Source organism: Bubalus bubalis, chromosome 11, assembly GCF_019923935.1.
Source record: "Bubalus bubalis isolate 160015118507 breed Murrah chromosome 11, NDDB_SH_1, whole genome shotgun sequence".
In the NCBI taxonomy this organism is placed as follows: domain Eukaryota; kingdom Metazoa; phylum Chordata; class Mammalia; order Artiodactyla; family Bovidae; genus Bubalus; species Bubalus bubalis.
The window spans coordinates 48,887,195-48,914,721 of NC_059167.1; the positions used below are offsets into that span (position 1 = coordinate 48,887,195).

At 39.4% G+C, this 27,527-nt stretch overlaps 1 protein-coding gene across 1 annotated transcript in view; it reads right to left on the reverse strand.

Annotated features, from left to right (window-relative positions):
• The window catches only part of NEDD4 (NEDD4 E3 ubiquitin protein ligase), a 146,382-nt gene extending 126,515 nt beyond the window's left edge, over window positions 1-19,867 (reverse strand). Inside the window, exons 1-2 of the mRNA XM_006074923.3 lie at window positions 19,713-19,867; window positions 2,141-2,214 (exon numbers count right to left, since the gene is read on the reverse strand). Of these exons, the coding sequence (XP_006074985.1) occupies window positions 2,141-2,214; window positions 19,713-19,757 (119 nt within the window). The 5' untranslated portion in view covers window positions 19,758-19,867. The remainder of the gene's footprint in view (window positions 1-2,140; window positions 2,215-19,712) is intronic.
• Window positions 19,868-27,527: the final 7,660 nt, after the last annotated feature.

Below are 27,527 nucleotides of genomic sequence, written 5' to 3' on the forward strand. Positions count from 1 at the left end.
GTTCATAATGCATACCATCCCTGTCCTTTATACAATAATCATTATATGGATTCCATCTATAAGATAATAAAAAACAATAAGCTGTGATATAACCAGGCATGCTTTTTAAAAAATTATGATGAAAAGAGCTAAAAGTCTTTCAGATGTTTACAGATGTTTACCATTTCTGATGTTCTATATTCCTTTGTAAGGATCTGAGTTTCCATCTGCTATCTATCCTCTTTACCTTGGAGAACTTCTTTTAGCTTTTATTAAAGTGCAGGTCTGCTAATAACAAGGTTTCAAAGCTTTCTTTTATGTGAAAGTGTTGTTACTTTGTCATCATACTAAAGAATCATTTCTCTGAATATAGTAGAGAATTCTAGGTTGACAGTTATTCTATTGTCCCATTTTTTTTAATCTGGGCTCTGTAGCTTCTGGTGAGAAGTCAGTAGTCAATTAAATTATAGGTCCCTTGTATATAATTTGTCATTCTCTGAGTGCTTTGTCAGTCCTTTATACTTGGCTTTCGACAGCATGACTATTATGTGCCTTAGGATGTTCTTCTCAGTACTTATCCTGCTCTGTGTTTTTTGATACTATAAACTTGTGTTATTCATCAAATTTAGAAAAAATATGGCCATTACTTCTTTTTTTTTTTTTTAATAATTTGTTTATTTTTTTATTTTATTTTGACCGTGCTGGGTCTTCTTTGCTGTGTGGGATCTTCTCTGGTTGCAGCGATTGGGGGCTATTTTTCATTGCTATGTGCTGGCTTCTCATTGAGGCGGCTTTTCTTATTGTGGAGCATGGGCTCAGTAGTTGTGGCCTACGGGCTTAGTTGCTCCACAGCATGTGGGATCTTCCTGGACCAGGGGTCGAACCTATGTCTCCTGCATTGGCAGCAGATTCTTTACCACCCAGCCACCAGGGAAGCCCGCCATTATTTCTTAAAACAGAGTTTTGCCTCATTCTCTCTCCTCTATTTCTAGGACTCCAATTACATGTATGTTAGACTGTGTGGTATTATTTAACAAGTCCCTGAGGCTCTCTCTGTGTTCATTTAAATTTTTTTTAATCTGTTTCTCTCTCACCTCCTATTGAGAAATAATTTCTATTGATCTACCTCTAAGTTTAATTAATTCTTCCTCTTCATCTCCATTCTGCTGTTAACATCATCAAGAATGTTCATTTAATATACTATATTTTCAGTTTTAGAATTTTCACTTTTTATGGTTCCTAATTTATTCCTGAGATTTCCAATCTTTTTACTTATATGAGCATATTTTTTTCCTCTTCTGAAAATGTGTTTCATTTACCTGTTTTTTTTATAGATTACATAGCTTTGGATTCTATCTTAGACATTATAAATGTTAAGTTGTAGAGACTGTGGATGCTGCATTTTCTCTTTGATAAGAATTTGTGTTTTTATTTAATTCGATCATGTAATTAATTATCTTACTTGGACAAGAACTACAAGCTCTGTTTCTTGGGCAGCAACCTTGATCTCTGTTCTTCTCTTTTGTCCTTAGTTAAGTTGTCTGGAATCTGCTATCATATGTGTGATTCAGGGTCAGCAAGAAATGACAGTAGACATAGTTTGGGCATCTCCTTTCCAGCTCTTTCCATTCCAGAATCCTCACCACTGTATGTTTTCTTCAGATTAAGTCTTCTGATTTCCTAGGCCATGAATATTATAATTTTTCCATGTTCTGATTCCATGTGACCTCAGACTAATTCATAAATTGGAGACTTACTCAGTACAACTCCCACCTCCAAACAGGGACTCTTCACTAGACTTTCACTAGCGTCTACCTGCTCTGTTCATGCTCCACTGCCTTTAAGTTGCTACTTTAAGTAATATGTTCACAGCTTATGGTTGTTAACTGCTCAAGGATTAATCTGTTAGAATTTTACTAATTCCCAGAAACAGAATTCACTAATGTACCTTCTAACTACCTTTCTGAGTTATACCTTTGCCTAATTTCACATATTCTGCAATTGAGATATCAAGGAATTTGGTAAACCATGAACTGAAAACAACCAACTTCATATAACAGTTTACTAACAATATCACTCAATTTTTCATCTAACCTAAGTTAGAAAAAATTAATTAATTAATACAAAGTTTTAAAATTACATCCCAACTTATTATACTTACCTAGCTCCCAAGATATCCTTTTTGGCAAGGCCTATTCCAGCTATAACTTTTACCCTCACAATTCGGGAATTTTCCTAAAATACAAAAATTTATATTTTATTTTCATGTTATTTATAACTTACTTAAGACACATATCTTTATATATATATATATATACACCAAATAAAAAATAGGATATTAAAATTAATTGGAAGAATATTTTTTCAGGAATTAAAATGACTAAAAGTATATAGAGAAAAATAAAAATTGTATTGTTATTTGTAAGGACTGGATTATCTACAAAGAAAACCCAAAGAAGCTAGAGTCAAATTATTATAATGAGCAAAAATTTATCATTGTTGCCAAGAAAATCCAAAACCAAATTACTGGAACTTATATGGATTCATCATTTTTGCTAGGTACAGGATAACACAAAATTCAAAGTTCATAATCATTTGTAATAATTATTTAGACAGGTAAAATTATTTTTTAAATGCCATTCAATAAACTTTTTAAATAAAACTATAATGTATTGATATTTTAATGTATGAAACATTAAAATTCTTGGGTATCATAATAGCATGATGAGGTTTTATATAAGAATATCTTATTTTTAAGAAATACATATTGAAGTATTTAGGGGTAAAGTAAGATAAAGTTTGCAACTCAGGCTTAAATGGCTCAGCAAATAAAAAGTTGAACATGAATGAATGTGTGTGTATATGGAAGTAAAGGGAATAATCAACTGTTACCAATTTCTGGATCTGACTGATGGGTAATCACTAAAACAATTACACTATTGTTTTGTTGTCCCATAGATCTCAAATTTTTTTAAATAAAAAGGTGGGTAAAAATACTATAAAACAGAATGCACATTTAAAAAATTCACAAATAAGCAAAACTGTTAGATACAGAGAAACAAAATTAAGAAAAAGTGTCAAGACCTTTATGGATAAAATCTGTAAATAACGAAAATAAGGAAAATATAAATAAATGAAAAAAATTCACTATATTCATGGAAATAAATATTTAATATTATTATATGTTTTCTCCAAAGTAAATTACAAATTCAATACAATTCCAACTCCCCTCCTTAAAGTCTTTCATAGATCTTAACAAATGATTCTAAAATTCATACAGAGGAGTGAGAATGAGTAAAGAAGTAAACAATAATATTTGATCACTATTTTATACTACATATAAAAACAAACTCCAGATACATCAAATTTTAACAATGAAAAAGATAACTTTAAAAAATTCTTAAGATATTTTAGAATATTTCTGACATTGAAGAAAGAATTTTAAAAAATACAAACTCTAATCGAAAAAGTTGTTAGCTCTGACACTAAAATTATGTATGCTTTGTGTGAAAAGAGATGCCATGAGCAAAATGAAAAAACCACGGGACACACAGGGTAGAAATATCTAAAATATATATACCAAGTTCAAATTATGATTATCCAGGATATATTATTGTTCGGTTGGTAAGTCCTGTCTAACTCTTTGCAACCCCATGGACTGTAGCCCACCAGGGTCCTCTGTCCATGGGATTTCCCAGGCAAGACTAGTGGAGTGGATTGCCATTTCCTTCTCCGGGAGATTGACCCAGGGATCAAACCTGCATCTTCTGCATTGCAGGCAGATACTTTACCACTGAGCCACCACAGAAGCCCATCTGGAATATATCAAGAACTTCTAAAAGCCACAAAGTGATATTTAAACAACATAATATAAGAAATCATACAGAATGGTCAATAAATATGAAAAGATCCTCAATTTCACCAGATATGAGAGATCTCTAGTGTATGTGCTGCCAGTACAAACACAACCAAGAACTCTAATACACTGTTCGTGAGAGTAATTTTGAAGAGATATTTGGCAATATCTATTGAAAGCTCTAAATCAATAGCCCAGGAATTTCACTATTAGATATAAGCCCTAGATAAACTATCACTGACATACACAAGGCCAACGATTTCACAGTAGCATTTATAAGATCAACAAATGTGAAACAAATGTTGCCTAACAGAGAGGAACCCAACTGGTTCTATCTAAAATTACTCCATCAGCCAGATGGATGGATAAAAAAGATGTGATACACACACACACACACACACTCACAATGTATACTACTCAGCCACAAAAAAGAATGAAATTTTGCCATTTGCAACAACATGGATAGACTTGCAGGGCATCATGCTAAGTGAAATAAGTTATATAGAGAAAGACAAATATTGTATGATATTCTTTTATGTGGACTCGAAAAAATACAACAAACCACTGAATATAACAAAAAAGAAGCAGGCTCAGACACAGAGAACAAATTGGTGGTTTCCAGTGGGGAGAAGTTGGGAGGGGCAATATAAGAGTGGCAGAGTAGCAAACCACTGGGTACAAGGTAGGCTCAAGGACCTATTGTACATCACAGGGAATGTTGCCAATATTTTGTAATAACTGTAAATATAAAGTAACCTTTTAAAATTGTATAAAAATTCTAAAACATAATAAAATTATCCCATCAGCAAGTAGTAGGTCATATTCCTTTCTGAGGAGAAATCTGGGTGGCGGATAATATACATATCATAGGTTATTTATCCATTTCTAAATACTTAGAACCACCCTCATTCCTGGAAGTTCCATTGAATCAATATGATAACAGAAATATCCTCTAAGCTATAAAACTCAGATGACAAATTCATATAACACAAAAATCCTTGACTAGAGATACTAGATATTTTATAACTTTTCTCCATTACCAAATATTAAATACACAGCCGATCTTACAAGTAAAAAGAGAAATCCTCAAGTATCAGAAATAAAGGCAATGGAAAATCAGAGAGGAAAACATAAACTGAAATTTCTGTTTTCTGTGGGGACTGATTTCCAAAAATCTGAAGAGATTTACAGAACTACCATTTTTTTCTGGAAGGTCACTGAATAATTAGGTCAATTAAACATTCTATTGGCCCTACAACTGTTTCCTATACTAGTTGACTGAGAAGTGGCTACTCTATTAAAGTGGCTACTCTATTCAGTAATTAAGTAGGTACTAATTCCCAAGACTGATTCTAAAAACCAGATATCTTTTCAGGGATGACTTAATAAATACAAATTTTCTCAAGTGGTAAATTATAATCAAAGGTGCCCTCAGAAAATAATGTTATTTGATAATCTTATCTTTTCTAAGTGCAGACAATTGTTTGTGATTTGTACATGATCTTAATTGAGGGAAGAAATTATCATTCCCTTCTAAAAAAAGCTAATCCATATTTGTTACTCTTAATCCATCTCCTGACTTAAAAATCATCCACATTAGCCTCTACTGAAACTATCCCCCAGAAGTCTCCTGAAGAAATGTAGAAAGCATTAAATAAAAACAATTCCAAGGGGTAATAACTTACAGTCACAGACACATTTAACTTTTAAACTTTATCCTTGCATTTTACAACCACAAAAATGAGAACGACTTCAGATGCTGTGGTTAAATGATGTAAAGCTATATTGATTTAAGAGTCTTTCAGGAAACTAAATAAGAAATACCATTTATTTTCATATTTTCATTCATATAACTTCATTTTATAAGTTTATGCTAAAAAATTGTCCCCACTGCTCTCTTTGATCACATCCATCATCAGAGATCACACCCATATTATCTTCGCAAATGAAGAAGGCCATATATGTTGCAACCAGAGACCACACTCTTTAGTAATTTTAGAATTGTGACACTAAAAGTAGTATTAACAGAATTCCAGATAGTACTCAAATGAGTAAAAAAGAGACCAAAAAAAAAAAAGAAAGAAACATCTTTTCCTTAATCAAAACAGAGTCTTTATCCTCAAGCAGACCAGGGCTCTTCACTAAAGCTGGACTCTCCCCCTCTTTCACTCATAAGAGAGCTTTACTGATTTTTGAAAGTGAAATGAAAAGGTTGCAACTTGCAGGCAAAGATGTGTGGCTTTTTTCAAGGACAGGGGGAAACAAACTGGTAATATGTTATCAATGCAGGCAGCTTCAGTAATTAAAAGCAGCTTTCCAAAGGCTGAGATTTTCTCTACAATTCATGATAACAGTGATGAATTCTGCCTTAATCTTCTGTCAACCTCCCCCACCAAATAAATAAATAAAAACCAGGAACAGGAAATCCAGAGCTTTAAGTCTTTCCATCTCTCAAAGGTCTTGGGAGAATTTTTGTTAACCTCTTCATCCTTCTCCCCTCCTTTCGTTGCTCACTCCCACCAGTCTACTTTTTAAAAAAGATATGTCCTGTGTTTACTTATCTCTGAGTTTTAATACAAGCTGGAGTCCCTCTGCCTGGGAGATTCTTCCCCATCCTCTACCGCTTCATTGTTAAAGTCCTACATCATCTGGGCAGATTCTTTCGAGACCATTAAAAATGGAATTATTAATATTATTTAATGACAAAAAATAATTATGTTAATTGGAATAATCAAGTTGCCAAATGGTATCTGTTCTGTGGCAACTCCGTAAAATCATAAATTAAGATGGATAAAGTAAATATGCAACAATGAAAATAGCTACCATAATAATGAGATAAAGGTTTTAAAATTTAATTTAGGTTTTAAAATTTAATTTAAAAGGTTTGGTATAAATTTAAATTTTTTTTTCTTAAAAAAATGCCTGTCCTTTCTTTAAAGACCAAATGATATCTTTTCTAAAACCCTTGATATGAATTTTCCTTCTCTTTGTTAGAGGCTCAATTACATAGCATCTATCACATACCATCTTGTATCTGAGGCAATAAACTATGTGTCTTTCTCGATTATTAAAATTGTGAAATTTTGAAGACCAAGAAACTCATCTTTATGTTTTCTTTGCATCCTCTATAGAACCCAGCAGATTACTTGGCAAACAGTAGGGGATGATAAATTCTTGATTAACAACAAATCTTTCTGAAGTAGCTGAAAGTACGAATAAGGTACCAAATTAAAAGCAAGGGAAAGTCTGCACAAACAGTGAGTTCCCAGCCCCTTCACTTCTTGGGCCCAGAAGACTGGAAGACTTCTCTGTGAGGAAGTCAAAGGGGTTGGGGGTATATACTGTATGTGAGAATCCCACCACTATGGGATTGGTTCAGATAACACATATTGATAGGGTTCAGATAACCCATAATAATAGGTTCAGATAACCCTACTGTGAAATGCTTTAGTGAATAGTAACTGCCCACTCATACAAAGGATGGGACTAAATCAGGAAAGAGGAAGACAAGAGGTGAAAAAAAGCAGTGGATCCAACACAGAAAAGAGATCAAGAGAATTCTCACAATGCTGATAAACAGAATCCTGCAGACAATAGTGATATGACAGGTGTAGAGTGCAAGCCGTTCAGATGGAATGCAACATAGCAAGAAGCTGTCTCTAACAAGAATGCCGAAAAGGGAATGGACAGCATTCATTACATATGTGTGTATGTATAAACACACTGAGTAGTTGTAAAGCTTTCAGGCAGCTTGCACTTTAATTTGTGATGTTGTTTAGTTGCTCGGTTATGTATGACTCTTTTGAGATCTCATGGACAGTAGCCCATCAGGCTCCTCTGTCCATGGAACTTCCCAGGTAAGAATACTGGAATCGGTTGCCATTTCCCCCTCTAAAGGGGATCTTCCCGATCCAGGGATTGAACCCAATGCAGAAGACGTCTTCTGCACTGGCAGGTGGATTCTTTACTACTGAACTACCAGGATTCCCTTAATATGTGACAGTTGTACAGAAAATGAAAGCAAATAAAAATGTACAATAAATAATTATAAATATGGCACAATGGTTCAGATATGAATAATACTATATCTACACAGTGTAATAATATAAATACTGAATATTTACATAACAAAATGTACTAGGGTAGGAGGGAGGGATTTAACTTTTTTTTATATAACTTTTTTTCCAAATTAAATATTGGAACCTGTGGCTTGATGGCAGTTTTTCTTCTCTGCTGTGTAAATTTACTTGAAACATTTTACAAAAGTATAAATATAAATGAAAATATAAATGCTAGATAATCTTTACTGAAAACTAAATGAAATCAGGGCTGTCCTAGTGATGCTGGAATATCTATATGACTGCTATATATTTGCTACATATGATCAAAATTCCTCAGGAGTTTTTGGCAATAATGACCATGATAAACTAGAATACCCATAATTCTTAGATTTAAGAGACATTAGAGATTTTCAAAGTGTATTCCCTGGACTAGTAGTATGAGTTTAGAAACTCCGATTTTCAGAACCTATTGACATTTTCAGAACCTATTGAAAATAGACTACTGATGCGCCAGTAGTCTAACAAACTCTGCAGGTGATTATGAAGGATACTAAAATTTAGAACTGCAGGTAAAGAGCAGGAGGGTAAGAAAGAGAAGTGCCATAGTTAATGCAGCTGCAAAAGTATTCCTCATTTAAAAACTATAACTTTTTTATTCAATCATTAACCTCCCCCCAAAAGAATCTCATCATTACCTTACATCTTAACACTACTTTAAAATGTGTTACACCATACCTATGCTTCTGGGTTTCCAGGTGGAACTAGTGGTAAAGAACCTGCCTGCCAATTCAGGAGATAAAAAAGATGCAGGTTTGATCCCCGGGTCAGAAGATCCCTTGGAGAAGAAAATGGCAACCCACCCCAGTATTTTTGCCTGGAGAATCCCATGCACAGAGGAACCTGGTCAGCCACAGTCCATAGGGTCACAAAGAGTCGGATATGACTGAAGTGACTTAACACACACATATACCAATGCTTATTTATACATAAAACATGTCTGGAAGGAAACATATCAAGTTGATATCCTATATTTGTGGAAAATATAATTTCCATAAAAAAGATCTACAGATGAATGTTCATAGTAGGTTTATTCATAATTGCCAAAACCTGGAAACAAATGAAGGGTCCATCAAAAGCAGGGTGCATAAACATCTGGTAAATTCATACAATGGAATACTGTGTGCTATGCTTAGTCCCTCAGTCGTCTCCGACTCTTAGTGACCCCATGGACTGTAGCCCGCCAGGCTCCTCTGTCCATGGGATCTCCCAGGCAAGAATTCTGGAGTGGGTTGCCATGCCCTCCTTCACAGGATCTTTCCAACCCAGGAATCGAACCCAGGTCTCCCATATTGCAGGTGGATTCTTTACCATCTGAGCCACCAGGGAATCCCAAGAAAACTGGAGTGGATAGCCTATCTCTTCTTCAGGGGATCTTCCCGACCCAGGAATCAAACCCAGGTCTCCTACCTAGCAGGCAGATTCTTTACCAGCTGAGCTACCAGGGAAGCCTCAGCAATAAAAACAACGAGCTACTAAATCAAACAACCACATGATTACTTTGAAAAACATAACATTAAACAAAAGAAGCCAGACACCAAAAAGTAAATACTGTATGGTTTCATTTAAACAAAGTTTCAGGACCAAGGCAAAACTAATTCATGGCAATAAAAAGTTGCCTGAGTGAAGGTGAGAAGTTGAATGGAAGAAGACTCAAGGAAACATTTAGGAGTGATGGAAATGTTCTACATCTTAATTGGGTTGTCAGCTACGCTTAGCTATGCATGTTGTTGAAAATCATTGTACATCAAATTGTACATTAAAATCTGTGCATTTCACAATGGATAAATTGTACTCCTCCCTGCCCTATGGTAATAAAAGTAAAATAAAGACATTTTCAGACAAAAACCAATGAACTTCATTAGCAGGAAATATTCACTGAAAGAAATTCTAGAGAGTTTCTCCAGGCAGAAAAAAAAAGTCAACCCAGATGGAAAGTCAGAGGTATGGGAAGAAATGAAGAAATAACAAGAAAAGAAAATATTAAATACATGAGGAAAAAATTATGAGAAAAATAATAGCAGTGTTGGTGGTGATGATGATGTGTGTATAAGGTAACACAGGTAATTAGTGAGTTTCCATTCCACTTAGGATCCCATGCATGCATGCGTGCTAAGTCGCTTCAGTGGTGTTGGACTCTTTGCAACCGTATGAACTGTAGCCCACCAGACTCCTCTATCCATGGGATTCTCTAGACAAGAACACTGGAGTGGGTTGCCATTTCCTTCTTCAGGGGATCTTCCCGACCCAGGGATTGAACCCACATCTCTTATGTCTCCTGCATTGGCAGGCAGGTTCTTTACCACTAGTGCCACCTGAGAAGCCCTAGGGTCCCATACAAAATCCTTAATAAATGGCCTTAAGGCCGTGCCTCACTGGGGTCTGCTCTCCACTCCAGATTCAACTCCTGATACCGTCCCTCTTTCTCCAACACTCAAGGTGTCTTTATGGTCATCTCCATCTCATCTTTTGCACATGCACTTCTGTTTACCTAGAAGGCGTTTCCCCTTCCCTGCCTGGCTAACTCCTATCCATCCTTAGTGTACTTCCTCTGCTTGTCCTCATATTCTCTCCCCTCCTCCCTATAAGACTAATTCTTTTTTTTTCCTGTTATATACTTTTATCTTACACACCTTTTCCTTCATAACATTTATAAAACATTGATGTGTGATTATATATTTAATGACCCTCTCTGCCTCTAGGCTATAAATTCAGTAAAGTCTGTTGTCCTTCATTATAACCAAATGGCCTGACTCAAATGTTCAAAAAATATTTTTCAAGCAAATACAGAATTCAAGTACTTCATAGGTCCACTGAAAAGCTATAAGAAAAAAAAACAAAAAACAAAAAACAGAAGATTCAGAACAGAGGAATAGTTGCAAGTTAATTCTGCACATGTTCCATTCATCCTCTTACTGAGCAAGAATCTCTTCTGTTAATTTCTTTTATTTGAGCAACTATTTGCAGTAGGACAGAGGCAAGACCATGACTTTGGTACAAAAGAGTTCTGGGTTTCAATCCTACATCTGCTGCTGCTGCTGCTGCTGCTGCTAAGTCGCTTCAGTCGTGTCTGACTCTGTGCGACCCCACAGACGGCAGCCCACCAGGCTCTGCTGTCCCTGGGATTTTCCAGGAAAGAACACTGGAGTGGGTTCCCATTTCCTTCTCCAATGCATGAAAGTGAAAACTGAAAGTGAAGTCGCTCAGTCTACCTACTGAGATTAAGTCCTTGAGCAAATCACAATTTCAGATTTCCCATCTGTAAAATGAAGATAGCAGTACCTAGTTTCTCAGGACAGTTGGGATAATTACAAAGTATAGAGAACACAGAACCTGGAAATCTGTGTATAGCAAGTATTCAATTAAAGGCAACTATGATTATATTTCAAATGACTTTTTCGCCCTGGAGGAGGATATTTTCATTACAGCATCTATCTATACTGACATGGTTGGTTGTCCACATTAGTCTTTTCGTCACTCCAACATGGCTCACTCAAGAAAGTCAAGTATTTGGGTCAGGCCAGGAGGTTATGTTACAGATATATTTATTTCACAAAAGTCTCATCATAACATTTTTGTATTTGTTTGTGCTGTGTCCTTCTCTCAGCATTTATCTGAATATTTATTAACCTTCCAATTCATTTATCCTCTTAAAATTTTGACAGGATTGGGACAGAATACAGACTAAATGGAAGCTTCAAAAAGGAAGAAGTCAGTAACATTGATTCAGTAGAACAGTGAGTTTAGCAATTCGAATCAGCAATCTTATAGGTCTCCAGGTGTGGTAGAATATAATATTCTTAATACCAGGTATAGCTAGGAGGTAGGCAAATAGCTAACTTAAATATCCTTTTCGGACAAATGTCAAAAACTTATGCCAGGTGTCCTGTAAGTGACAGGGCCAGAATTACAACCTAGTCAAATTCCAATTTTTATACCCCTCCTCTCCCTAAGTGATGTATTTAAAGGGTACTTCCAAGATTCTGTTCCCATGTGATATATGAATTGTTAATTGTTAGCTGTTTTAAAAAAAAATTATAGTCCCTTCTCTTCTCTTCCTGGTGCAGAGGAATCAACAGCAGGCCTCAGGCAGAGTTTGGGGGGAGCAGTAAGGTGCATGGAGGTGCATGAGCAGCAGGTCCACAGCATGGGGAACTAAGGAGAAAAGGAAGGTGCCATATAGAGAGGCTTCAGTAGCATGCCCACTGGAATGGGTCTCAGAGGAGAGAGAGGAAGACAGCATGGACATACACGGCAGTGCTTCCACTGGCACCCAGGGAGCTAAACGCAGGGTACAGAAGTGGCAGACAGAGGACATACCTGCACGACTAGAAGATCATTTATACCAGAAACATATATAAATTGGGACTAAGCAAATAAGTAAATAGAATGAGGATAATGAAACTCAGAATTTTCACTGTTCGTTTTAGCCACTCAGACATGTCCAACTCTTTGTGACCCCATGAACTGTAACCCGCCAGGCTCCCCTATCCATGGGATTCTCCAGGCAGGAATACTGGAGTGGGTAGCCATTCCCTTCTCCAGGGGATCTTCCCAACCTAGGGATCAAATCCAAGTCTCCTGCATTGCAGGCAGATTCTTTACCATCTGAGCCACCAGGGAAGCCCTTTCTAAAAACCATTTCCCTACTAAATGAACCAGTGTTTCTAGGAGAAATGGCTGATCCCAGAAAGTGCTGGACCAGGCAAAATAGAAGCCTAGAACATCTTCTGCCAGAAAAGTAATGAAGAGTCCAAAGAATGATGGGGACTTGCCATAAGGACACAGGAACCTCCTTGAAAAAGCTTCCACTGGCCAAACCGAGATAGTTTGAGCCATAAAATATTTAAGGATAGAGATTAATTACAACCCATTGAACAGGTGGGATTCTACAGGTCCATGCTGATACAAATAAATAAACGGATAGCAAATGGCCAAGAAAGAAAAGGTTCTTCTTACACAAAACATCAATTAATAAAAATGGAAATAAAAACAGCAGCATTTGTTTCAGGTGGAAGTCATGGATGGATATTAAAACTAGTGGATGCAGATCTGATTGAGGGGGTAACAGGCAGGAAGGCCAGGGGTCTCCAAACGGAGGAAATAGCCTGCAACTGTCAGACATTTTTATCTCTCTTAAGCGGCAGGAAGAAACAAACTAGCGATATTTTTTTTCCTTCTCTATACAAATTTAAAAGGAGGTTTCTCTTAAAATACTGTGCTGCCATAATGACACCTGGTTTCACCTTTAGTTAACTATTCTCAAACCCTGAGTTAACCAATCCATTTTTCTTATGGAAATGTTTGTCTTAAGCTATGTTAATGTACTATGCATTTACCCCAAACTTTGTCTTCAAGTCGGTTCTGCCTAATGGCTCAGAACCTACTTGACAAACCAGTATGTTATATTCAGATATTGCTCCCCTAATCTATGTAAACTAAAGTATTTGTATGGTAATCTGCCCTTCTACAAGATTCAAGTTAATCATTTTATGGCCCGGGATGAATCGTCTGGTGTCAAGATTATCCCAAAATGCATCTTATGGGTGAGGGGCCCAGTGCCATTCTGAGTTTTAAGACATTCCTTTCTTTCATTAACAGACTGCTAGTGACTATATTAACATCCAGCTAAAGACTAGCAGGGGGGTACTCTTTCTGCCCCCTTCTGATGCCTATGTCAGAAGCTTTCTCTATCTCCTTTATACTTTAATAAAACTTTATTACACAAAAACTCTGAGTGATCAAGCCTCGTCTCTGGCCCAGGATTGAATTCTTCTCCTCCGGAGGCCAAGAATCCCAGCGTCTTTTCGTTCAACAACAACCTTTTGTAATGAATGAGGAATGGGATACTACCAGTCTCTGAATATGCCTCCACAAAATATCAATCAATTATAAAGGGAAAGCAGCAACATCACCAAGAAGAAACCTAGCAGACACCAAAATTACCAAGTGATCAAGGTTAGATGATGATGCGATAAGCCAAAATCAAGCACCCCTTGATATACCCTGAGAAAAATATGGTATTGACTCAATAACTCCTGCCCCCAAAGCATGGCTTTGACGTCATCCTGAGGAAACAGTAAATAGATCCAAGTTGAGGAACATTGACAGGTTATACAGCCTGTGCTCCTTACAATTGTTAAGGATAAGAAAGACTGAGGAACTGATACAAAGTACATGCAACAAACGCTTCTGGATGGGATTCTAGATTGTAAAAGAAGAGAAACTATTAGAACTCTGGTCAAAGACTGAATGGGACCCGTGGATTGGGTGGTAGTGTCATAACAATGTTGACTTCCTAGCTTGGATGGCTGTGATGCAGGAAAACATTCTTCCTTTAGGAAAATAAAGAGTAGTTAGTGGTAATGGGGAATCCTATCTGCAGGTTTTCCTCAAATGGTTCCCAAAAAAGACTAATGAAAATGACAATTAAAAGGTTATGGAACAATTATGGTGAAATAACAACAGATGGAGAATCTGCTTTAGGAGGATTTGGAGTTCTTTGTACTGTACTTCCAACTTTTCACTTGGTTTAACATAATTAAAAAGCAAATTATTAAAAATGAACTAAATTTATCTACTTCTTTGTTCCTATGGAAACTCACAAAAAATAATTAGAATGATGCTGGAATTCAGTTCAGTCGCTCAGTCGTGTCCCACTCTTCGCAACCCCATGAATTGCAGCACACCAGGCCTCCCTGTCCATCACCAACTCCCGGAGTTCACTCAAACTCACGTCCATCGAGTCGGTGATACCATCCAGCCATCTCATCCTCTGTCACCCCCTTCTCCTCCTGCCCCCAATCTCTCCCAGCATCAGAGTCTTTTCTAATGAGTCAACTCTTCACATGAGGTAGCCAAAGTACTGGAGTTTCAGCTTTAGCATCATTCCTTCCAAAGAAATCCCAGGGCTGATCTCCTTTAGAATAGACTGGTTGGATCTCCTTGCAGTCCAAGGGACTCTCAAGAGTCTTCTCCAACACCACAGTTCAAAAGCATCAATTCTTCGGCACTCAGCTTTCTTCACAGTCCAACTCTCACATCCATACATGACTACTGGAAAAACCATAGCCTTGACTAGACGGACCTTTGTTCACAAAGTAATGTCTCTGCTTTTGAATATGCTATCTAGGTTGGTCATAGCATTCCTTCCAAGGAGTAAGCATCTTTTAATTTCATGGCTGCAGTCACCATCTGCAGTGATTTTGGAGCCCAAAAAAACAAAGTCTGACACTTTTTCCACTGCTTCCCCATCTATTTCCCATGAAGTGATGGGACCAGATGCCATGATCTTCGTTTTCTGAATGCTGAGCTTTAAGCCAACTTTTTCACTCTCCACTTTCACTTTCATCAAGAGGCTCTTTAGTTCCTCTTCACTTTCTACCATAAGGGTGGTGTCATCTGCATATCTGAGGTTATTGATATTTCGCCTGGCAATCTTGATTCCAGCTTGTGCTTCTTCCAGCCCAGCGTTTCTCATGATGTACTCTGCATATAAGTTAAATAAGCAGGGTGACAATATACAGCCTTGACGTACTCCTTTTCCTATGCTGGAATTAAAGAACTGCAAAAAAGCAGTGATGGAAAGAACAACACATGAAGTACTGGGTTAGACACTAACATGGCTGCCATGTACACTGCGCTTCTCCTTCTTTGTGTGCAGTGAATACAGGTTTGGGAACTTGGTTCTCATGCTCAGTATGATGCCAGGGCAGGAAGGGTCTGCTTCTGCTCAGTGACAGTGGGTCTAGAAGTGTCAGAACATGCACTTCTTAGAAACCCTGTTGCTTACGTACTGTTGTAGATGTCAGCATCAGAGACATCCATTCTTCTGTATGTGCAAACTCTACTCCCAAACTGGCAATGGAGACTCAATCCTTTCCTCTTTATTTCCTTCTTTTCTTTTCCTTTCCAGTCAGGTTTCAGCTGCAGGAAATAGAAGGTACTCTAGATATTTTCAGAAGAAAGAAGCTCATACAGGGAATTCAGATCAGATCAGATCAATCGCTCAGTCGTATCCGACTCTTTGCGACCCCATGAATCACAGCAGGCCAGGCCTCCCTGTCCATCACCAACTCCCGGAGTTCACTGAGACTCACATCCATCGAGTCAGTGATGCCATCCAGCCATCTCATCCTCTGTCACCCCCTTCTCCTCCTGCCCCCAATCCCTCCCAGCATCAGAGTCTTTTCCAATGAGTCAACTCTTCGCATGAGGTGGCCAAAGTACTGGAGTTTCAGCTTTAGCATCATTCCTTCCAAAGAAATCCCAGGGCTGATCTCCTTCAGAATGGACTGGTTGGATCTCCTTGCAGTCCAAGGGACTCTCAAGAGCCTTCTCCAACAGGGAATTAGGTGCTTCCAAAAGAGCTGGAGAGGTAGGCTCTAGGCTGTGCCTTTAGAGGACCCCAAAACACCTCAGAACTGGCCTACCCAGGAAGCTGTGACATCTGAGAAAGGAAGGTTATCAGGAGCCACCATCAGACCTGCTGACTTTACGAACATAATCCATCTAGATGCCAGGAAGCTGCCACCACCACTCTTTCTGTAATTTCCTATCAATGCCCACAAAACAACTTATCAGGCACTGAAAGACTTTTGTTAGAAAAACTCAATGTCTATATGACTATGCTTGTCAGCAGAAAAAGCCAAAGAAACAAGAAGTTATGTAGCATCACTTTATTTGCACCTTCCCCATCTCGAGTAGGGGTACGTCACTGGGAAAACTGTTTCACCACTCTTTCTGGAAGGCTAAATGCAGGAGTCTGAGAAACATGGTGTCTAGCTCTCTAGCCTCTTTGTAACAGGTAAGTCCACTGAAATGAAGGGGAAAGGATGCTGAGTGGCTGGTCCCATGTATATCACCCTACTTAACACAGCTGGGTGGGAGTTATCTGCCATGATTAATCCCGAGAGACTGTCAGAGGGACCTCCCTAGTGGTCCAGTGGCTGAGACTCCGAGCTCCCTATGCAGGGGGCCCAGGTTCGATCCCTGGTCTGGGAACTAGATCCTGCATGCCACAACTAAGACCCAGGGCAGTCAAATAAATAAATATTTTTCAAAAAGAGGTTGTCAGAGTAAATTTGGTATAAATTACGCTACTTTCTTAGTTTATTAAACTTTAATGACAAAATTCTGTACACGGAGCCAGGACTGTCTCTTACTCAAAGACACTTAAATTAGAAGAGCTAAAACTCACTGACAAGTGAGAGAGAGGTATAATGACCTAAGTTTTGGCATACTAACATGCTCATACAGTGTGACTCAGGGGCTCTCCAGTATATACTGGTTAAATTACAGTTCTCTCACCATCTTCTATCCCATCTCCATTCATTTTTCTCTTTGTTTCTGTTTCTAATTTAAACTAATTATCTCTTTTGCTGCCATATGAACCCTATCTTACTTATAACCAACAGCAGAGGGCTGCCTATTCCAAGGCTAGTCTGTGAGTTTTAGAAAATGACATCGCTGCAATGTTTTTCTTCAAAAAATAAAAGGAATGAGTGGGTGATTTTTCTAAGCCCTCTTTTACTTTTGTGATAGGTCAGAAAATAAAAAGCAAATGATAGTGATGAAATGGCAATCTCTACCAGAATACAAGCGATTTTTGTCTTCCCCACAGACTGTGAGCCTCTCACAAAACAGGCAGACACAGCTTTTTTTTTTTTCTGTGTACCTGGTGCCTAGCATACTGCACAATACAGAACAGACTGCTAAAAAGTGTCTGTTGAATGAATAACCCAAATTACACTGGAAGAAGTGGAAGATGACACTTTATCATCATGTCTCTTATCTTCCTATCTCACTCTTCCTCAGTGAGGAAAAAGGGAACAGAGAGAGCAGGAGGGAAATCTGAGTCATGAGATTGACAACCAGGATGCCCACCGTGCCAATAGAGTGGGCCCCACACCACGAAAGTGCCCAGAAGTACAAATCCTTCAGCCAGTTTAGGAAAACCTCATTTCAAAGGGTGGAGTTTCTGGCCCTTAGTACCAGTTGCTGACTGACCACCCACCAATTGGCATAATTTGATTTATCTCAGTTGGGAAGAAGAATGATGTGAGAAGCAAATAACTGAAAACACAGATCTGTACCAAGAGGGGAGAGGGATGGAAGGAGAGAGAAACAGAATGAATGACACCTCTGGCAAGATGATATCTAGGATCAATTGGTTCTGCTGGAAGAAAGTAAGATGAGAAATCTGGACTAGCAGAGCCTACCTCTGAGTAGTAACAACAACAAGGAAAGAAAGTCCAAGGCCAGCCTGCCAGTCTGAGATTATCTGCCTTGAACAGTTTGTTGTAGCAAGCAGGGAGACAGATCTGATAAGAAGAAAGCTATCATAGTTTCAATACTGCATTAGTTTCTTCTGATCTCTTCTACAGAACAATAATGGGACATTAGCTAGACTATTATCTTCAGCCATAACATACTGACAGTCTTTCCTTAGGATTGCCAAGAAGCCACCATTTGTCCACCACTACTGTCTTTCTCCTCTGGTAGCAATAACTAAGAAATTCAATTCTAATTGCATCACATAATCATTCTCAAAACACTCTGAGATAACTTGCTTGCATCAACAAGTTGCCCACTGCTTATAAACCAAAAACTTTCAAGAGAAACATAAAGATACTTTGTAGAGACTGAAGATACCAAGTTACCAAGAGAAAGCACTATTACAACACTTAGAACAATCTAAGTAATTAATCTAAATTAGGCTGAAAGATTTACAGTTAATTGGGTCTAATCCTGATAACAGGAACATGTGACAGCTTATTCAATCAGCAAGAAGGCTCATATTTTTTGTGAGCAAAATATAACCAGTCACTGTTAGACTAGACATTCTTTTCATTTTCCACCCATTCCCATTTTTGAGACAATCACCAATAACACAGGGAAGCCCCATCTCATTTAAAATGGAACTACTCTTTACAAATAAGTTTGTTTTTAATAAGCACAAGGCATAACCAGCATAAGTTATTTAGCTGATAAGAGACAGTTTTGCCTTCTCAAATCACAGAATTTTAAGGTTGAACAGCTGTGGCAAGTCCTTTTAAATATTTATACTTTTTTGGCCTCATCTGTAAAATATCAGTGAAGACCAGGGAAACATAACATGAACTTTCCACATTTGACACTTGTTGCTAAATAGGGAGGGGGGAAAAAATCTATCTCCCTGCTTTCCCATCCCCATCTCGTCTAAGAGAGTTTAAAAGGATATCAGAAGAAAAAGAAACAAACAAACAAAAAAACTAATGACACTTCAGGTCAAAGTCCATAAAGTTAAGCCCAAAGGGCTTCTCTTTGCCAGAATAGTCTAATCAACAGCCGGGATGCTAAGCTCCAGGGAAATGCGCCCCACCCCCTCCCGGAGCTCACGCATACTCGGCTCGGGGTGGCAGGAAGGGGCAGGCGAGGTGCTGCGCGTGCCCCCGCGCACTCAACCCGAGAGCTGCCTAACCCCCTCCTCATCACTTCCTGAAGGAAACTGACAAGGAAGGCGGCGGTTCTAGAGAAAAGAGGGGTGCGGAGTCCACAGGCTCGCGAAGAAAATGCCGCTTCCTAAAGCAACGCCCCCGCCCACAAGCCTGTGCGAGCCGGGCAGTCTCGGGGGTCCCCAAAGCGCCCGGCGCGCTCCCGGGTCTCGCGCAGAGGGAGGAGGGCGCTGACAGCCGCCCCTCCGGCCGCCGCCCCCTCCTCCAGTCCAGTTGATGGGCAGCGCGATGGGAAGCCCGCTCGGAGTCCCGCGTACCCCTCACCTCGTCCTCCGGGAGCCCGAACACCTCCACCGCGCAAGTTGCCATTTCCGAAAGGTTCCTGCAAACCGGACGCGCTCGCCCCCACCCAGAGTGGGAACTGTAGTGAGGAGGAGGAGGCGGAGAAGAGGGAGGAGGAGGGAGGAGTTGGAGGAAGAGGGGGCCGTCCTCCCCAGGCCGCACAGCGCCCCCAGCGGCCAACTAGCGCTAGTGACACGAGAAAGTGGGGCGGGGAGGGCCTGCGGCGCCTCGGCGGCGGCGCGCGTGAAAAGGCTCCGGACCTGGGAGCCGCGCGCGGTGGGGGAGCGTGCGCGCTGGGACTCGGGTGGGAGGCTTAGGGGCTCGCCTTCCGTCTCCCCGCCAGGAGGATGAGGCCAGACCTCGCCGCCTCGGGGATCTAGGCAGCCCCCAAGCATTTCGCCAAGCGGGCAGTGGCGCCCGGAGGACGCCAGCCCTTCCCCAGGAAAGCAAAGCTGCGGCTATCCTCGGCAACATGTCTCACTGAGATCCGCCGCACTCTCTCCATAAGCTAAGCATCAGACCTGTATTTTGTGGATTGAGGCTACGGATTCCAAAAGCAGCCGGACCTTGGGACCCATGTGCAAAACCCAGCCTGAGCATGGCGGCAAATGGGGACGCTAGTAGGGATCGCATCAGCCTTGGACTCAGGATCTGAAATTCACTCCCTGTGACTTGTAAACACTGTACCAATTAATATTTCTTGTCATATGGTCTGCCAATAATGTCCAGCCTTCAGGCTTAACCCTGTAAATCTGCTTAGCTAAGTAAGCCTTGATCTGCAGCACCGCTGGAAGATAGCAAAGAAGGGAGAAAATAAACTAGGACCTCCTATACTATAGTGGAGAAGGCAATGGCACCCCACTCCAGTACTCTTGCCTGGAAAATCCCATGGATGGAGGAACCTGGAAGGCTGCAGTCCAGGGGGTCGCTGAGTTGGACACGACTGAGCAACTTCACTTTCACTTTTCACTTTCATGCATTGGAGAAGGAAATGGCAACCCACTCCTGTGTTCTTGCCTGGAGAATCCCAGGGATAGGGGAGCCTGGTGGGCTGCCGTCTATGGGGTCGCACAGAGTCGGACACGACTGAAGCGACTTAGCAGCAGCATATTATGGAATAATCATGCTTATTTTACAGCCATATCTGATGGTTTTATACTTCTACAGTCACAGGATGATCCTCATCAAATAAACCACCCCAAAGGGAATGGGGAAAATGATAAGTGCTCACTGTCTAAGTTAGGATTAATACCTTGTCCTTTTCCTCAGTTCAGTTCAGTCGCTCAGTCGTGTCCAACTCTTTGCAACTCCATGGACTGCAGCAGGCCAGGCCTCCAGGTCCATCACCAACTCCCCGAGTTTACTCAAACTCATGACCATTGAGTCGGTGATGCCATCCAACTATCTCATCCTCTGTCTCCCCCTTCTCCTCCCACCTTCAGTCTTTCCCAGCATCAGGGTCTTTTCAAATGAGTCCTTTTCCTACAGTTGCAGAAATTTGCAAAACTCTGGAATCTCAAAATCTAATTTAAATTTTCCTTAAGGAATTCAGAGTAAACAATTTAAAGTGCAGAAAGGAGAATAAGACTGTAGCCCATATTAATTGTTTGTTATATAAGATTTTGTTGGACTTTATGTTTGGCAGGACCCATTTAGTTTGTATTATGTATCAAAATTCCATCAATACATCATTCAGATTTTATCATCTGCATTAGGGATAAAGAGTGGCAATTAACATAGTGCAAAATTCCAAAATGGTCAGGAATTGTTGGCTTAACTAAATTTAAAAAGCTATAATAGTATTAATTTCTGTTTTATAAATTGTCACATACTTGTGGTTTTTAGTATGTTAGGAGTAAAATAATCTGACAGTATTCTCTATGCCCTTTTATTTTGGAAATAACTTTCCCTAATCTCTTCTTGATACACATTTTTATATTTTAAGTAGGACATTCATGTCATTTCAGGTCTTGGTTTCAAACAGATAAAGAAATAGCTTCCATCTTCCTACTAAAATTTAATGAATGGATGAGAAGGATACACACAACCTAAAACTGGTAATAAAATCAACCAGAATTCCCAGTGATTTATAAAGTAAAGCATCAGCTCATATAGCTAATAGCAGTAGTGAAGATAATCCCCCAACCACTGATTTGACTCATGATTTCTTATTCTTTCTGTCTGGACCCAAAATCATAATGAAGAATTAAGCAGGCAATTTACTGACATATGATAAACTAGAGTAGTTATTATTTCCCAGCCAAAAGGTAGGGGAAGCCCTGTATAGCTGGAACCTGGAATGATCGTGATGTTCAAATAGAGATAGTGGTATTAGATGGTGGTCCAATAACCAGTGCTATGGTCAAGAAAGCTGTTTGAAATGAGAAGCCCCTCTTCAGCTGGATATACATCTCAACTTCATGGTATTCTCATGTAGACTTTTTGCCCACCTAGCCTGACTTCAATTAAGTTCATGCTGATTTGACTTGAATAACTTTGTGTATAACCCTGTAAGAGGCATGTAGGAAGAATGTGATATTGTGAATAATACTTTGTCCCAAGCCTCACACCCCTGCTAGGGATTGCCCCCAAGTGAAAGGCTAGGCAATTCTAGCAACCTCCAGTGGCATCGCCATGCTATTTCTTGTTCATGAACTTATTCTCCCTTCAAATCTCTTTTTACATGAGTCTCCAAACTGGTAAGTGAGCAGTAAATGAATGAAAAATCAATAAACCTCATCAAGACTTCCTAGTAGTTTGTGTACCAACGACTCTATCTGTGCCTGTGATGTTAATTGTAAGGCAGAAGTTGCAGTTGATTTTATTTTTTTAATAGGAGTCTTTGGGATAAAAAAAAATTCTGGTGTTAAATCTAACAAGGGTCACAAAATGAAAGGTACTTTAATGTTGGTTATTAGTTCTATAAGGAATACAACAAAAGTCTTGTTTGAAAGTTCTCCTTTAATTCTCTCATAATATCTGCTGGTTGCCTCTCTTCTAATACTAGATATTTGAGATCTTCGGAGTTCATTTTTTCTTTCTCTTCTTCCACTCTAAACTCCCTTTACCTCATCCCTTGCCATTGTCATTGCCATGACATTTGGCTGTTAGTAACCCTAACTAGTGGGATTTAATGATAGATGTTATATTGTTCCCTTATATGGAAGTCAAGTTGTTCAGTCTCTAAGTCATGTCCAACTCTTTTGTGACCCCATGGACTGTAGCCCACCATGCTCCTCTGTCCATGGGCTTTCCCAGGTGAGAATATTGGAGTGGGTTGCCATTTCCTTCTCCAGGGGATCTTCTTGACCTAGGGATTGAAACCACATCTCCTGCATTGGCACTGAGCCACCATGGAAGCCTTTGGAGGCCTAGAGGCCAGGATAAGTATGGCTATTTTACTCCACAAAAGCATCAGAAATCCAGGTACTTTATAACTAGCTTCTTTGCCATTTGTAAGTGTGGCCCTTATCGTCATAGTCCAGAAAGAGGCAAAAGCTCTAACCATTCCATCTATGTTTTAGACCACAAGACAGAGGAAGGAATGAAAACTGGAGTTCAGATCTCATGCTCTACTTTTCAGAAAGGCTAACAAAACCTTCTACATAAACTCAGAGAGAAGATCTGAGTCACATGGATGTGTCTAAATACAGGGCAGGAAGAGACTTTTTTCATTTTTCCTGGGAAGCCTTGTTGAGCTTCTCTTGCTAGGGAGGGATGGATTAGGAAGAGAATTAACAATCTCTGCCCTAGCACCCTCCAGCATCCATGGAGAAACCAGCACTCTCATCTGTCTCTGGTATTCAGGCTGTAGAACTTTAGGCTCAAAGATGAAAAGCCCTTCAGGTCCTCCGACCTCTTTTATCTGCCCCTGGCCCTTGCACATCATTCTGTGGCTGCAGAGATGTCCTCCAGCCTATCCTGTGCATCACTTCTACAGTACTGTGGCTGTTCCACTATGGAATAAGCTGGGGATACTGGGCATTTCTGTAAAGCTTTCCACTTAAGATGGTACCCAAGACACAGGTCACCTCTACTCTTGGATTCCAGGAATCTAGCTTTGAAGGGAAAATCCAAGCATGGGAAAGAAGTTTTCAGAGACAGTCATTATGTCCAGTATGGTCCAACAAAACTTTCTGCAATGAAGGAAATCTTTTATATCTACATTGCCAATGTGGTTTAGTTCAGTTCAGTTCAGTCGCTCAGTCATGTCCGACCCCTTGCGACCCCATGAATCACAGCACGCCAGGCCTCCCTGTCTATCACCAACTCCCAGAGTTCACTCAAACTCATGGCCATCGAGTCGGTGATGCCATCCATCCATCTCATCCTCTGTCGTTCCCTTCTCCTCCTGCCCCCAATCCCTCTCAGCATCAGAGTCTTTTCCAATGAGTCAATTCTTTGCATGAGGTGGCCAAAGTACTGGAGTTTCAGCTTTAGCATCATTCTAGCTGCTAGCTTATATGGCTATTCAGCACTGAAATGTAGCTGGTGCAACTTTTTAATTACTTAGTCATTTGTGGTTAGTGACTACTATATTAAGCAACACAGGAACTTTGTCCAACATGTCCAAATTTGTAGGAATGTTTTAAACTAAATTTTGAGTACATACCAAAGATTATAAAAAGAGGTATACTTCTTTTTATAATCTTTGGTATGTACTCAAAATTTACGGTATAAAAATAAAAGTCAATTGAATACTAATATACTCATCACCCACTGTAAGAAAAAGAACATTACCAGAAACTTTTTTCACCTCTTTCATGTCTTCCTATTACATTGCCTTTTCTCCCCTCACCAAAAGATAACTACTATTCTGAATTCTATGTTTACCATTTTCTTGTTGTTTTTTTTTATTTTTTCATCAGATGTATGTATTACTAAATAATGCATTGTTCATTTTTGCTTCTTTACATAAATGCAATCATAAAGCGACTTGAATTCTTTTACTTACCATTCCATTTGTGAGATGGATTCACACTGATCTGTTTGTGGTAGTTAATTTATTTTCACTGCTATGTAATATTTCATTGGATGACTCTATCCCAATTATTTTTCTGTTATTGGACATTGGCATGATTTCAGGTTTTCTGGTTTTGTCTTGAATTTATAAAACCTTTTATTATATGATTTAGCTGTTTCGAATGTTAATAGCATGATGTTTAGATAAATTACCATGGCTTCTCTGAAAATTAATAATGGTTCAAAATTTGTATCACTCAAGATAAACAAAGTACCAGTGATATTACTAATCTTTTCCCAAAGGTACATTACATTCAAAGGCAAAAATGTCAGTTTGCAATTATGGTGCTAAATGTCTGATCCCATTATACTTTTTTTTTTAATGAAGTAAATCCTAAAAGTTTCCCCACTGGAACCCAAATACAGCACAGTGCTTCTTGCTTTAAGTTTCTCTTCCATGCCATGTCAAGGAGTTTGGACTTTTCACTTCAGTGAGAGGCAGTGCATCCCTTTTTCCCCCTTTCTTTTTTTAATGATTATTTCCCTATTGCTTTGTCTATTATTAACAATGCTGTCTTGTTCAGAAAGTCTTTTTATGGGACATCTTGTTATGCCAGGAAGTAATGAAAGTAATGTGGGGACATGTCAAAAGGACATAGGAGCCAACTTGAAGAGGTTTCCACTGGCCAAATATGGACTAACTTGAGCACCAAAATAAATTGATAGCAACCGATTATAATCCAATGACTAAATCCAGTACTGTGAGTCCATACCTATGTAAATTATTATAGATGATTAAATTCCAAGTTTGGCAAGTAAGATTTTTATAGAATTCAATGTATCTTTCCACAAAATACATATTAATTATATAAGGGAAAAAGTTAAAAGACACCAGTGTAATTAAGTGATCAAAGTGAACATCAGTATTAGAATGAAACAGAAATCTTACAATCTGATAGGAAGCAATGAGAAGTACAGAGCATGGCTTCACTGCTGTTCCTGCCCAATCTGAATCTAATCATGAGTAAACATCTTACAAATCCAGCTTAAGGCACATAATATAAAATAATTGCCCTGTAATCTTCACAAAGGTCCGTCTAGTCAAGGCCATGGTTTTTCCAGTGGTCATGTATGGAGTGAGAGTTGGACTGTGAAGAAAGCTGAGCGCCAAAGAATTGATGCTTTTGAACTGTGATGTTGGAGAAGACTCTTGAGAGTCCCTTGGACTGCAAGGAGATCCAACTAGTCCATTCTGAAGTAGATCAGACCTGGGATTTCTTTGGAAGGAATGATGCTAAAGCTGAAACTCCAATACTTTGGCCACCTCATGCAAAGAGTTGACTCATTGGAAAAGACCCTGATGCTGGGAGGGATTGGGGGCAGGAGGAGAAGGGGACGACAGAGGATGAGATGGCTGGATGGCATCACCGACTCGATGGCCATGAGTTTGAGTGAACTCCGGGAGTTGGTGATGGACAGGGAGGCCTGGCATGCTGCGATTCATGGGGTCGCAAAGAGTTGGACACGACTGAGCGACTGAACTGAACTGAATCTTCAGAAGTGTCAAGAACATAGATGTTAAAGAAATTTGAGGAACTATTCCAGAATGACAGAGATGAAAGCAGTTGTGTTAATCGGGGTTCTCCAAAGAAAGAGAACCAATAGGATATGTGTGTGTGTGTGTGTGTATACAAAAACACTCTCTAAGTTAATACATAAAACTAACAATCACAGAGACATGGCATATAGGCAACTCATGATTCTGAATTCTATTGCTAGGAAAGATGTTATTTGGACATTGGCTGAAACATGAGTATAGCTGAGGATTAAATGGGAATAATCTATGAATGTTAATTGCCAGATTATGATGTTTGTACTGTGGTGATCTAGAGGAGAATGATCATGTTCATAAAAAGCACACACTAAGGTATTAGGCGATGGGACAGCGAACTGACAAAGTACTCTCCAATGGCACAGGGAAAAATGTCTTTATACTTTCAACCTTGCTGTAAGTTTGAGATTGCTTCAAATTTTTTTTAAAGAAATGAAATTGTGCTGATTAAAAGTAAACAAATGTCTCCAATGAAAGGAACCAGGTCACCTTGGAGAAAGGGCTGATTCTAGGACCAGGGCAGGGAATACACAAGATGAGCTGAGAGCATCCTTTAGTGCCAGAAAGTAAAGAAGTGCTTGAAAAATTCAAACCCACAATTATGGGGTATGTCAAAGATCTCTCAGTGGCCAAAGCTGGAACAATTTGAGCAACAAAATAAAGTAGTATTGGATTATTACCCAAAGTATAAAATAAATACATGAGTCTGTTTTGATATAAATAAATGATTCAGTAAATAAATGGGTGAGAACAGACAAATGTTTATGTGGAATTCAAAATAGTTTATGCAGTTACTCCACCCTCAAGGAAAGGGAGCATGACTTATCACAGCTACCATGTAGGATGAGCCTCGTAACTTTCTCCCAAAGGTTTGAGGAAAGTTACAGTGAAGAAACATGAAAAACACTGCCTCAGCCAGGAGTTCAAGGTCAACATCAATAGTGATAAGTGATGTTGGTAGTATGTACCCTTGATATGGGCTTCCCAAGTGGCACATTGGTAAAGAATCTGCCTGCCAACGCAGGAGACACAGGAGACGTGGGTTCGATCCCTGGGTTGGGAAGATCCCCTGCAGTAGGAAATGGCAACCCACTTCAAAATTCTTGGCTGGAAAATTCCACGGACAGAGGCTGGCGGGCTATAGTCAATGCAGTCGCAAAGAGTCAGATGTGACTGCATGTGTGTGTGTGTGTGCACGCACACACACACACACCCTTGATATA